A 13,166-nucleotide genomic window follows, 5' to 3' on the forward strand; every position below is an offset into this window, starting at 1 on the left:
TCTGATTGGTCTGTCTATTGAGGCCTCTCCCTTTATCCAATCAAAAGTCGCTACCTCTTTTGGTTGCTCGCTGTCAAAAGCGTGCATTTGGTTTTTTTGGAAAAAAAATGTAAAATTGGACACCGTCAAACCGCAAGTTGCTTTCAAAAGGATCAGAATCTGTCAATTCTGAAGGGGGGAAGCAGCCATGTCGTCGTTTTCAAGAGGCATGGCGAGTTGGGAGGCAAAACTCATGTTTTGTGTCTACTGATCGTGCTGTCAAGACCAGCAGGAACCAGCAGCAAGATGTTCAGATGTGTGATATTGTTGATGTTGAAAGTGAAGCTGTGGCTGGTTCTGATGGAGATGTTGAAGAACCTGTTCCTCAGATGGAGGAGTGTTATGAGCAGGATTCTGATCTTGATGCAGGCTATGAGAGCTTTGATGAGCAGGATGAGGAAACTAACAACTGTCTGCTTGAGAAATTCAGAAATGAGCTTTGATGTATTCAGTGATAAACTGATACAAAAAAATATCAGTAACTGACCGTTTCAATGTGCTGGAAAGGACATTGTCGAATAGGACATTGTGGCATAAATAATAGTCCTTGATTTTCTTTTTTTTTTTTTTTTAATTCATTTTACACAAAGCTAAAATTGTCTGACAAGGTCTGAAAATGTCTGACATAGATCTGCCCAACGTCAGACAATATGACTGATGTTAAGGAAAGTTTTTCGGGAACATTGCCACTGGATATTTTTTTGTATACATCAGTGAAATAGTACAGGCGTTACGGCGAGTAGAAATTAAAAAATCACAGCGCTGCAGCCCACAGAGCCTGAACGGGCCATTGTCTGCGCAGTTCACGATTTGGAATTTAGCTCTGAGCGTTATGGTGATGATACACGGGGCAACTTTTTGGGCAATGTTGCCGAGCAATGTTGCTGGCAACGGGCAACTAGGTGAGACACAGGGCAACTTTTCAGGGCAACTAACAATGGGCAACAACAGTTAGCAACGTCAGTTTACAGTTAGCTAAAAAAAATCGATGTCTTAATTTTTGCTGTGACCATTTAATCAAGCTGTCTGTTGTTTTTTAGAGCTTTGGTGAGGTAAATTCCTCCATATAGAATATTAAAATAACTTACCGGCGTAAAAACAGATGAGGAGTCTCTCCATCTCTTCACTCCACTGACACCGAGCGGCCGCCATATTTGTTTGAAATTTCTGATCCGAACCTCACCGGAGGTCACATGACTCGATACTCGCGTTCTGATTGGCTTATCTCAAAAAGTTGCCAGAGATTATCAAAACCATTCAGAAAGAAACAATATTGCCCAATCTCAATAGAAAAGAGTCAAAACGCAATTGCCCAGCAACATTGCTCGGCAACATTGCCCAAAAAGTTGCCCCGTTTATCATCACCATTACACAACAGACCTGGTATGACTAGCTGCTTTTTCAGCATTACAACCAATTAGAGGAAATCCTGAGAGATGCTACTGTTAGCTAAACTTGCTTATGCTTTTACACTTCATGCAAAAATGGAACCGGAAGCTTTCAGTCGCTTTTCAGTTTTTATAATTTTGCTGTTATGTTTCAGATGATCACAATGACTATGATGCAGTAAACGAGGACACGGTTTCACAGTCTGGGAATCTTCTTACCCTAGTGGCAAATTTCCCAGCTCCATCTGCTTCAATCACAACATCTCCAACATCAACTACAGCAGGTCCATCCACATCAGCCACAGAAACATGTGTACGATCAACTTCATCTACACCATCAACAGCAGAAGCAAATGAAGGTATTGAAAAAATTAAGTAATAAGAAGAATTTTTCTATCCTACTTTTATGCATACTAATTTATTATCACAAAAGTGTGGCTGTGATGACAACTATTTTGACCTGGAAAGTACAACCCCGATTCCAAAAAAGTTGGGACAAAGTACAAATTGTAAACAAAAACAGAATGCAATAACTTACAAATCTCAAAAACTGATATTGTATTCACAATAGAACATAGACAACATATCAAATGTCGAAAGTGAGACATTTTGAAATTTCATGCCAAATATTGGCTCATTTGAAATTTCATGACAGCAACACATCTCAAAAAAGTTGGGACAGGGGCAATAAGAGGCTGGAAAAGTTAAAGGTACAAAAAAGGAACAGCTGGAGGACCAAATTGCAACTCATTAGGTCAATTGGCAATAGGTCATTAACATGACTGGGTATAAAAAGAGCATCTTGGAGTGGCAGCGGCTCTCAGAAGTAAAGATGGGAAGAGGATCACCAATCCCCCTAATTCTGCGCCGACAAATAGTGGAGCAATATCAGAAAGGAGTTCGACAGTGTAAAATTGCAAAGAGTTTGAACATCTCATCATCTACAGTACATAATATCATCAAAAGATTCAGAGAATCTGGAAGAATCTCTGTGCGTAAGGGTCAAGGCCAGAAAACCATACTGGGTGCCCGTGATCTTCGGGCCCTTAGACGGCACTGCATCACATACAGGCATGCTTCTGTATTGGAAATCACAAAATGGGCTCAGGAATATTTCCAGAGAACATTATCTGTGAACACAATTCACCGTGCCATCCGCCGTTGCCAGCTAAAACTCTATAGTTCAAAGAAGAAGCCGTATCTAAACATGATCCAGAAACGCAGACGTCTTCTCTGGGCCAAGGCTCATTTAAAATGGACTGTGGCAAAGTGGAAAACTGTTCTGTGGTCAGATGAATCAAAATTTGAAGTTCTTTATGGAAATCAGGGACGCCGTGTCATTCGGACTAAAGAGGAGAAGGACGACCCAAGTTGTTATCAGCGCTCAGTTCAGAAGCCTGCATCTTTGATGGTATGGGGTTGCATTAGTGCGTGTGGCATGGGCAGCTTACACATCTGGAAAGACACCATCAATGCTGAAAGGTATATCCAGGTTCTAGAGCAACGTATGCTCCCATCCAGACGACGTCTCTTTCAGGGAAGACCTTGCATTTTCCAACATGACAATGCCAAACCACATACTGCATCAATTACAGCATCATGGCTGCGTAGAAGAAGGGTCCGGGTACTGAACTGGCCAGCCTGCAGTCCAGATCTTTCACCCATAGAAAACATTTAGCGCATCATAAAATGCAAGATACGACAAAAAAGACCTAAGACAGTTGAGCAACTAGAATCCTACATTAGACAAGAATGGGTTAACATTCCTATCCCTAAACTTGAGCAACTTGTCTCCTCAGTCCCCAGACGTTTACAGACTGTTGTAAAGAGAAAAGGGGATGTCTCACAGTGGTAAACATGGCCTTGTCCCAACTTTTTTGAGATGTGTTGTTGTCATGAAATTTAAAATCACCTAATTTTTCTCTTTAAATGATACATTTTCTCAGTTTAAACATTTGATATGTCATCTATGTTCTATTCTGAATAAAATATGGAATTTTGAAACTTCCACATCACTGCATTCCGTTTTTATTTACAATTTGTACTTTGTCCCAACTTTTTTGGAATCGGGGTTATAATATTAGCACCCTACAGTTAAGAATCTCACATGAGGCATCGTGTCTTAAAACCACACTCCTCCCATTAAGTTGTCTGAAAAACAATAGCTTGAATGAAATAATATGCGAAGCAAAAACACAGCAATTGAAATGTATTACTTTTCTAGGACAAACATCCAGGAAAAGGAACTCCATTGGCCTTTTCAAGAAGCAAAAGAGGTTGATACACAGCATGATGTCCTCCTTCCTTGCATCCCAGGCAGAGGCTGCCAAGTGCTTTGCTGAGCTTGAAGAGAAAAGGATGAGGTTTGAAAGTGAACAGGAAGAGAAAAGAAGAGAGGCTGAGTACCGACATGAAGAGAGGATGATGAGTATGATGATGATGATGATCGATCAAAGGCCTTCGGCTCAACAGTCCCACCATCCTCAGCAGCATCTATCCTTTACCCACTTATAAATTTGCAATTATAAATTACTTATTCCAAAGTACAGTACCAAAGAAGTGGGAATTGCTGTACAGGGAGTTACAGTTCAAATTTTTCATAACAATTAGTTTCTATTCATCATAACGGCTGATTATATGCATCAAATCATTAGTTTTCTTTTTTCAGACATGTAAAAGTTTTTTCCTTTACCTGACATGTTTCGACGGTGTAACTTCCGTCTTCATCAGAGGCTCACCCGGATGTTGGTGTGTGACGTGCTTTTATAATCAGCTGATGTTACGGAGGTGTGACCTCCCTGTCAATATTGACAGGTCGGTCACGCCTCCCGCTGTCAGCGTTGCCCCCTCAGGACGGCGCTCCAGGTGTGGGACAGCATGTACAGTTGTGTTCAAAATAATAGCAGTGTGTTTAAAAACGTGAGTAAAGCTCAAAATCCTTATAATAGTTTTTATTTCCATGCATTGGGAACACTGTACATTATATTCTACATCAAAACATGAAGAAAAATGTATGAATATTTTAATTACTTTACAGAAAATGAAGAAAAATGAACATTGGGCTGTTCAAAAAAATAGCAGTGTCTGCATTTTTCATTACAAACTCCAAATATTTACTGTATACACTGAAAAAATCTTAAGGATTTAGTATTCCTGTGAATCACTAAACTAATATTTAGTTGTATAACCACGGTTTCTGAGAACTTCTGGCATCTGTGAACAGGTATTCCAGCCCAGGATGATTTGACAACATTCCACAATTCCTCTGCATTTCTTGGTTTTGCCTCAGAAACAGCATTTTTGATGTCACCCCACAAGTTTTCTATCGGATTAAGGTCCGGGGATTGGGCTGGCCACTCCATAACTTTCATTTTGTTGGTCTTGAACCCTGATGCTGCTCGCTTACTGGTGTGTTTGGGGTCGTTGTCTTGTTGAAACACCCATTTCAAGGGCATTTCCTCTTCAGCATAAGGCAACATGACCTCTTCAAGTATTTTGATATATGCAAACTGATCCATGATCCCTGGTATGCGATAAATGGGCCCAACACCACAGTAAGAGAAACATTCCCATATCATGATGCTTGCACCACCATGCTTCACTGTCTTCAGAGTGTACTGTGGCTTGAATTCAGTGTTTGGGGGTCGTCTGAAAAACTGTCTGCGGCCCTTGGACCCAAAAAGAACAATTTTACTTTCATCAGTCCACAAAATGTTTTTCCATTTCTCTTTAGGCCAGTCGATGTGTTCTTTGGCAAATTGTATCCTCTTCAGCACGTCTTTTTTTTAACAGTGGAACTTTGCGGGGGCTTCTTGCCGATAGATTAGCTTCACACAGGCATCTTCTAATTGTCACAGTACTCACAGGTAACTTCAGACCGTCTTTGATCACCCTGGAGCTGATCATTGGCTGAGTCTTTGCCATTCTGGCTATTCTTCGATCCATTCGAATGGTAGTCTTCTGTTTTCTTCCACGTGTCTCTGGCTTTGCTGTCCATCTTAAAGCACTGGAGATCATTTTAGCCGAGCAGCCCATCATTTTCTGCACTTCTTTACAGTATACGTTTTACCTCTCCAATCAACGTTTTAATCAAAGCACGCTGTTCTTCTGAACAATGTCTGGAACGACCCATGTTTCTCAGGTTTTCAGAGAGAAATGGATGTACAACATGTGCTGGCTTCATCCTTAAATTAGGGCCACCTGACTGACATCTGTTTTTTCACAGAATGAATGATCTCACTAATTAAACTCCACACTGCTATTATTTTGAACACGTCCCTTTCACTTAATTATTCGATTACACAGACTCAGGAGCATGCATATCATGAATGTTGGGTCTGTTGGTTTTCTATGACTCTACTACACCTACTGGTAAATTATTTGTCATGTAGTAATATAATTTCCACCAAAAACAGTGATTGATCTGGTTAGTCGTGTTGGACTGCTATTATTTTGAACACAAGTGTATGCCCCCTCATCCCTGTTTATCGTTCTTGGGCTACGCTTTCTGATTTCTATTGACTCCTTAATCCAACGGTGGTATCTGTTGTTCTCTTGTTGTATGATATTTGAGTCAATTATATGATTTTCCCTTCTGCAGTGGTCTGTTATTGCTGATTTGAGGTTCTCTTGCATGGCTTTATCTTTTATTGCTCTTGTTTGTCTCTGTTCTGTTTCTTTTTCACATTCCTTTTTATGGTCCTTTTTTTCGTGTACTAAAGCTCCTTCCTGTCTCCCCAATGTAGGTTTTATTGCATGACTGGCATGGTATTTCATATATGACATTGCATTTATTGTGTTGGTCGATTTTGTCCTTAGGGTGAACTAGTAGCTGTCGTAGTTTGGCGTGTGGTTTCACAGGTGTTTGTATGTTGTTTTTTCATGGCTTTTTGGATTCGTTCTGTAACTCCTCCGACATACGGTAGAGTCATTACTGCTTTGCTTTCCTGTTTTTGGGTTGTCTGTTTTCTTCCTTTTTTCGTCTGTGTCTTTTCTTATGTTTTCACTTGTTGTGCGCCCTTGTGTATGACTTTGTGTAACATCAGCTGATTATAAAAGCACGTCACATACCAACATCCAGGTGACCCTCTGATGAAGCCGGAAGTTACACCGTCGAAACATGTCAGGTAAAGGAAAAAAACTTTTACATGTCTGAAAAAAGAAAACCAATGATTTGATTTAATAAGAAGACATAATGAACGTAACACGTCTGTTGATTATATGCATGTTATTTACTTCAAAGATGTTTGGAGCAGATTTATTTCGAGATGTACATTAAACTATATTAATAACTAAGACCATTTTTGTTTCTTACCTTTTTTTAATTTTATTGTTCACATTTGTACAGCTTTAATATACTGACAAGTTGTAACCAGTGTTTTAGTCGAGTCACTCAACCTAGAGTCCGAGTCCAGTCTCGAGTCCCCAGTGTTCAAGTCCGAGTTGAGTCCAAGACTCCAACCGCACCATGTGACGGTGGCTGTTTCAGCGCCGTTAACATTAGTTTGTTCCTGAACAGGTGAATGTGCTTCTCTTTATCAGGGAGTGTGAAGTATTCTGTCAGAGATGTTTGGGAGATGGATGTAAGTGCAGAAGGTGTGTTTATTAATCCAAGTGAAGACGGTAAACAATCCAGAACGGCAGGAAAAATCGTAAAAACGGTGAAACGGGCAATAGGTCGAGCGAGGCACAAACAGGCTATTGTAGACTCGGCAGAATCAAAGATGAGAAACAGGAAATCAGGGATCAGGAAACCAAACAAGGAAATAAGGCTCAGTAATGTATCAGCAACGCAACTCAATACTTCGCAAAGTAAGGTGTGTTTTCACAGTTTTTATATCGGCACGCTGATTGCGCCTTAATCCTGTGCAGGTGCGAGTCGTTTACGGCGCGCGCGCGCAAGAGTCCTCTTGGTGCGTGCGCTGTCCGGAGCGCGCCCGAGAGTCTATCTGATGCAGGCACCAAAGCGCACAGGTGTGATACTCTTGCACGAAATTGGTTTTTAAAAAAATATCATGTAGGTATAAATATCTTAGGCATATTATAAAGAAAAAATCTGAGTCCTCGTCTCCAGTTTACGAGTCCGAATGCAGTTAATGCACGAGTCTGAGTCAAGTCATGAGTCCTTAAAATTAGGGCACGAGTCGGACTCAAGTCCCACAAGCCTAGTTGTAACCGAATGATTCAAGTTCATATTCACATTTGAAGCAATTCTGATGACATTACAATATGCAATTCTCATCGTTTGCATCACTAATACTTATATTTTATATATTGAGTCAAATAATATAAAAAAAGACTCAGCAGATCTCACAAGCTGCACTGATGAAACTCCCTGCAAAGGACGATTACAATAACACACAGCGCTGAATATCAATAGAATTTACACTATCAATAGAATGCTCAGTAAAGACGCAATTTTGTTTGAGCATTTTGATGAGGCTGAGTAAAAAGTTCTGTTTATACAAATGTATGAGTTGACAAAGGTGTTTTTTTTTTTTTTTTTTTTTTTAATAAATGGTTCACCTTCACAAACTGAAGTGCTGTATTAATGCTTGTTGTATGGCTGGACCATTCTCAGTTATGTTGCCTGGATGGATGAGCATCGTCAGTAGCGTGGTTAACAGTATTGTCTTCCTGCCCCAGTTAGCTTGTAGATCTGTTCAGCTACAGTCACACTACAGCTCACGATACTTTGCATTGGGTTATTGATGAAAGACGCGTTCGGTGGCGATGCTTTCCCGAGCTTCACTAGATTCCCAAACCCGTCTGCAAATATTCGCTGCTTAGTTTGCTGATGTCGGGCGGCACGGTGGTGTAGTGGTTAGCGCTGTCGCCTCACAGCAAGAAGGTCCGGGTTCGAGCCCCGTGGCCAGCGAGGGCCTTTCTGTGTGGAGTTTGCATGTTCTCCCCGTGTTCGCGTGGGTTTTCTCCGGGTGCTCCGGTTTCCCCCACAGTCCAAAGACATGCAGGTTAGGTTAACTGGTGACTCTAAATTGACCGTAGGTGTGAATGGTTGTCTATGTGTCAGCCCTGTGATGACCTGGTGACTTGTCCAGGGTGTACCCCGCCTTTCTCCCGTAGTCAGCTGGGATAGGCTCCAGCTTGCCTGCGACCCTGTAGAACAGGATGAAGCGGCTAGAGATAATGAGATGAGATGAGTTTGCTGATGAAAATATGGCCACCAAATTTCAGTACATACACTGAAATATTTCGTGCCATTTTTGGCCACTCGTAAGGTGGAGACACTTAAAAAAAAAAAAAAAAAAAAACTCTTGAAGCCCGGAGAACATTCACCATGCATCATATGATTGGTGGTGATGCTACCAATTTTTCATTGCTAAGTATTTGCAAACCCCAAACCCTTCAAGTTTTAGTGTGACCAGGGCCTGAGCCATTGTTCACTGAAGTGCTTCTTGTGAACTTCAAACATTGTGTAGAACAAAACATGCCAGGGCCATGGTTGATGCATGTTCTGTTGCACTATCATTGTGCTTCAACAGAATTCTCCAGCAGCCTTTGGAACTCCTGAATGTGTTCTTATAGACGTGCGTGACTGCGAAAGGCAGTAGTGAAACCTGCACTGTTCTTAGGTCAAAGGGTCATCACTGAATGGCTTCATCAGCCATGACTAAAGTGAGTAAGCAGGATCCCCCTTAATAATATTGGGACACCAATCCCAGCAACCTGCTCTGGTCTGTTTGGAAACAAAGTTCCCTCCTCTGCCCTGCGATGCAATTCCGGCTTAACTAGCACTCCTCGTGCATGATGCACACGCCTAGGCCACCCAATGGCAACAATCCAAATACAGTCTTTATGATCACAGACCGCTTGTGCTACAATCGGGGAAAATATCCCTTCCGGTTGTGGTAGTCTGTGTAATAAACTGGCCTGAGTTTCCCAAAAGCATCGCAGCACAAGATCATCATTAAATGGTAGAGCAAGCATCACAATGAACACACACTCTCCTAGTTAAGATGCTCTTAGTGTTAAGAGGCTTTTGGGAAACCCACCCTTGCTTGTTTCAGAATTGGAATATGAGTCCCATCAGTGGCACCGGCACAATTGATTGAAGCCCCACCTTTTTTGAAATCCTTGTATTGGGGTGGCACAGTGGTGTAGTGGTTAGCACTGTCGCCTCACAACAAGAAGGTTCTGGGTTCGAGCCCAGCAGCTGGCGAGGGCCTTTCTGTGCGGAGTTTGCATGTTCTCCCCGTGTCAGCGTGGGTTTCCTCTGGGTGCTCCGGTTTCCCCGACAGTCCAAAGACATGCAGTTAGGTTAATGTGGGGCGGCCTTGGGCTGAAGTGCCCTTGAGCAAGGTACTTAACCCCTGACTGCTCCCCAGGCGCTGTAGTGTGGCTGCCCACTGCTCTGGGTGTGTGTGTTCACTGCTTCAGATGGGTTAAATGCAGAGGATGAATCTCTGTGCTTGAAGTGTGCATGTGACAAAGGTTTCTTCTTCTTGTATAATAGACTGCAGTCGTTCTCCAGTCGGGATTCGAATGTAACGTGGCAGTAATATAGCCACTATAGCCTCACACGTTTCCTTGAAACTAAGGCAGCAGCTTGACGTCGACCAGTCCAAAAAAACTGCCCAGCACACTTAAAACTGGATCCATTTGCAAGGATCCACAGTTTTACAGCAACTCTTACTTCTGCTGAGATGGATCTGAAATTTTTAAAGTGTGAAATACCAGTTACTATCCAGTAGAGACTCGTTTTTTGTTTTTTACTTTGCAAACCTCTGGTAAAGATTTATTCCGAATGGGATTTTTTAAAGAATTTTATTACCTGGGCATAGTACTTTCCTCTCTAGCAAGTGTCACCCAGCTGTCTCACCAAATACATAAACGTTTCCCGTCACATATGACAATTTTCCAGCCAGTAGTCATCTGTAAACATCTGGTTGGCAAAATGGTCCCACCATGTGCTACTTCTGTATTTGTGAAAAATATTTTGAATGTCCGTTCATCTGTCGGAAGGTTTTTGTTTTTGGTTTATAGATAAGATAACAATAAACAGTTATCTATAAACACATTAGAATATGTGAAAAGACCATCGAGAAGTCGACTGAGCTACTAACCTTTTGTAGCTCCAGACTGAACGTTGTACTGGTTGGACAAGGAGAGGAACCACCATCATCGGTGTCAGCATAGAAGCGATTCTTTCCCGCCGTTGACGTTCTTGGAGCATCCTGATATGACGCGTTTATGTTCTGGATCCTTTGTCACTTTCTTTTTCTTATAAGAGCCATGAAAACGTTGAAAAATATGAAAGCACGCCTTTTGTTGTCACTCGCCATTTTGCTCCTGATTACTGATTTGCGCATGTGCACTTTTGTCGTCACCTGTCTATTGGTGGCAGACTGGAAGTTAGTGAGCATATAAACATGAAGGAAAGTGGGTGCAACTTGTTCCTGCTGCCTGTGTAAAAATCAAATTATTCTCCAAATATCATTAATGATGAGTGGCACGGTGGTGTAGCGGTTAGCACTGTCGCCTCACAGCAAGAAGGTCCGGGTTCGAGCCCCGTGGCCGGCGAGGGCCTTTCTGTGTGGAGTTTGCATGTTCTCCCCGTGTCCGCGTGAGTTTCCTCCGGGTGCTCCGGTTTCCCCCACAGTCCAAAGACATGCAGGTTAGGTTAACTGGTGACTCTAAATTGAGCGTAGGTGTGAATGTGAGTGTGAATGGTTGTCTGTGTCTATGTGTCAGCCCTGTGATGACCTGGCGACTTGTCCAGGGTGTACCCCGCCTTTCGCCCATAGTCAGCTGGGATAGGCTCCAGCTTGCCCATGACCCTGTAGAACAGGATAAAGCGGCTACAGATGATATGAGCTCATTAATGACGCATGTGTACTGCATTTCTTACTCTGCTCTTTCCCATCACCCAGTTTAGCCTCTGCTGTTATTCTCTGTGGTCCCATAATAACATTCCTTGTCTCAATGTTCAAGATCTTGCCCTCCATAAGGTCTGCCCAAATCTCATTTATACGTTTCATCTGTACTGGTTGGGCCATAATATGGGGTGGAGTGTAATGGACTGGTAACCATCACCAGGTCTGGTTTCACCTATTGTAGCCATGGTTTCCATTCCCCAAAGTCTTTGCTCAGATGGTTCTCCATGAGTCTTAGCCAGGATACAGTGGGCAGAACGGGCTGCCTTTCCTGTTTTGTCGGTAATCAGTGCTATCAGCCAGTATTCAGGGAAATTCTAATTGGATCCCATCGACTATATCGTGTTTTTGTTTTTAGCTTGCATCAAATCTCGCCATAAGTTCACAGGGGCGTCCTTTGATTGCACCAATGCTATATTCTATGTTTGTCCTTCAATGGTCAATATCTGTGGTTCAGTGAGTACTTTAATACTTTTCCTGGAGAAACCTTGTCTTGTCAGCTTTTGTTCGAGAGGGGAAGGTTTGATCCCGGTGTTCCAGTGCACGAGAATGTAGCACCAGTGTCAACAAGAAACAAAACTGGAGACTGACCATTGATAGAAACTCGTACTTTTAGGGTTTTTTTCCTGATCCCCATGGTTGGGTTTTCACTACCACTTCCATTCTGTCCACATTGACTGGATTTTGAGAAACGGAGCATTTTAAATTTTTGCAAATTTGATAAATAAAAACGTTATACAAAATAATTTCTGCTTAGAACGCAAACAAACTGGCAAAATGACGGTAGCAATTTGTGAAAAATGCTTGGAAAAAATGTTCTTGCCACCAAATACTTTTCCATATTTTGCTGCTTTTTTGGGGGGGGGGGGGGTTTATTTTCGAGTAGAGTTTTTAATTCGTCCTCGATTGGTTCAGCAACATGCGCCGCCATTTTGTTTTTCTCTACTCACGGTATATGAGCTGATATCCTAGTAGTAGAGTAGCCAGTCAGATCGGAGCACGCGATTGCTCATATCCAGTGAATGTGGATAGAATAGAATAAACATGGATATTTTCCTTGCATAATGACTTAATTGATTAAAATTTGTTTAGTTTTTGATAATTGATATTTCAATAAAATATATTGCTGTTTTTAGGCCAGCACACAGACGGATAGCGTGAAGCCGCCCTCTGCTCCGACGAGAATCCTGAAGAACAAAGCTTTGCTCTGCAAACCAATGAACCAGAACAAGGGCACGTCCTGCAAACCCAACACTTCCGACATGAACACGCAAACAGGTACTGAGCAGATCACCGTGAAGTTCCCACAGAGATGAGTAACTTGTAGTTGCTACATCAGTGTTTGCCAAACCAGACCTCGGGGCACAGTTTTGCTTTCTCGCAGCTCCAAACACACCTGATACAGATGTTTATTAGCTCATCTGGCCATAAGGCCGATGGGCTGTTGCCATAGCGTGGTGTCCGTCATTTGTCCTTGGTCCACAATTCAGTTCAATCGTATCTCCTCCATCAGTTCTCCACGGATTTCCATTCCAATTGTTTTGTTTGAAAGAACTCCTCAATCTGCACAAAACTTGTTCATTGTTTTGTCATATATTTTCTTAACGAGTTCGTAATTAGGCCAAATTAACACATTTTCCAGGCCTCGTGCTAGATTTTACTTTCTCTCTCATTTTCTCATCCAATTTCAGTTCTGATCGATGTTTTGGGTAGATCTTCCCTTGAGGAGCAAAACTTTGTTTTCCTGTCGTAAACAGTTTTTCAGTTCTGATTGTTTTATTTGAAAGAACTGGACCTTCAGCACAACACTTGGTCGTTGTATTGTCAATTTTTGTTAACGAACTGC

At 42.0% G+C, this 13,166-nt stretch overlaps 1 protein-coding gene across 4 annotated transcripts in view; it reads left to right on the forward strand.

Moving 5' to 3' along the window:
• Positions 1–13,166, forward strand: part of zmym4.1 (zinc finger MYM-type containing 4, tandem duplicate 1) — a 122,491-nt gene that overhangs the window by 84,544 nt on the left and 24,781 nt on the right. For 3 of the 4 annotated variants that reach the window (XM_060904737.1, XM_060904738.1, XM_060904739.1), the window contains one exon: positions 12,457–12,598. In XM_060904737.1, the coding sequence (XP_060760720.1) occupies positions 12,457–12,598 (142 nt within the window). Of the gene's footprint in view, positions 1–1,582; positions 1,787–3,651; positions 4,058–12,456; positions 12,599–13,166 lie in introns of those variants that run through there. The other variant, XM_060904740.1, reaches the window with a different exon arrangement.

This window comes from Neoarius graeffei, chromosome 22 (genome assembly GCF_027579695.1).
Source record: "Neoarius graeffei isolate fNeoGra1 chromosome 22, fNeoGra1.pri, whole genome shotgun sequence".
NCBI classification, from domain to species: Eukaryota; Metazoa; Chordata; class Actinopteri; order Siluriformes; family Ariidae; genus Neoarius; species Neoarius graeffei.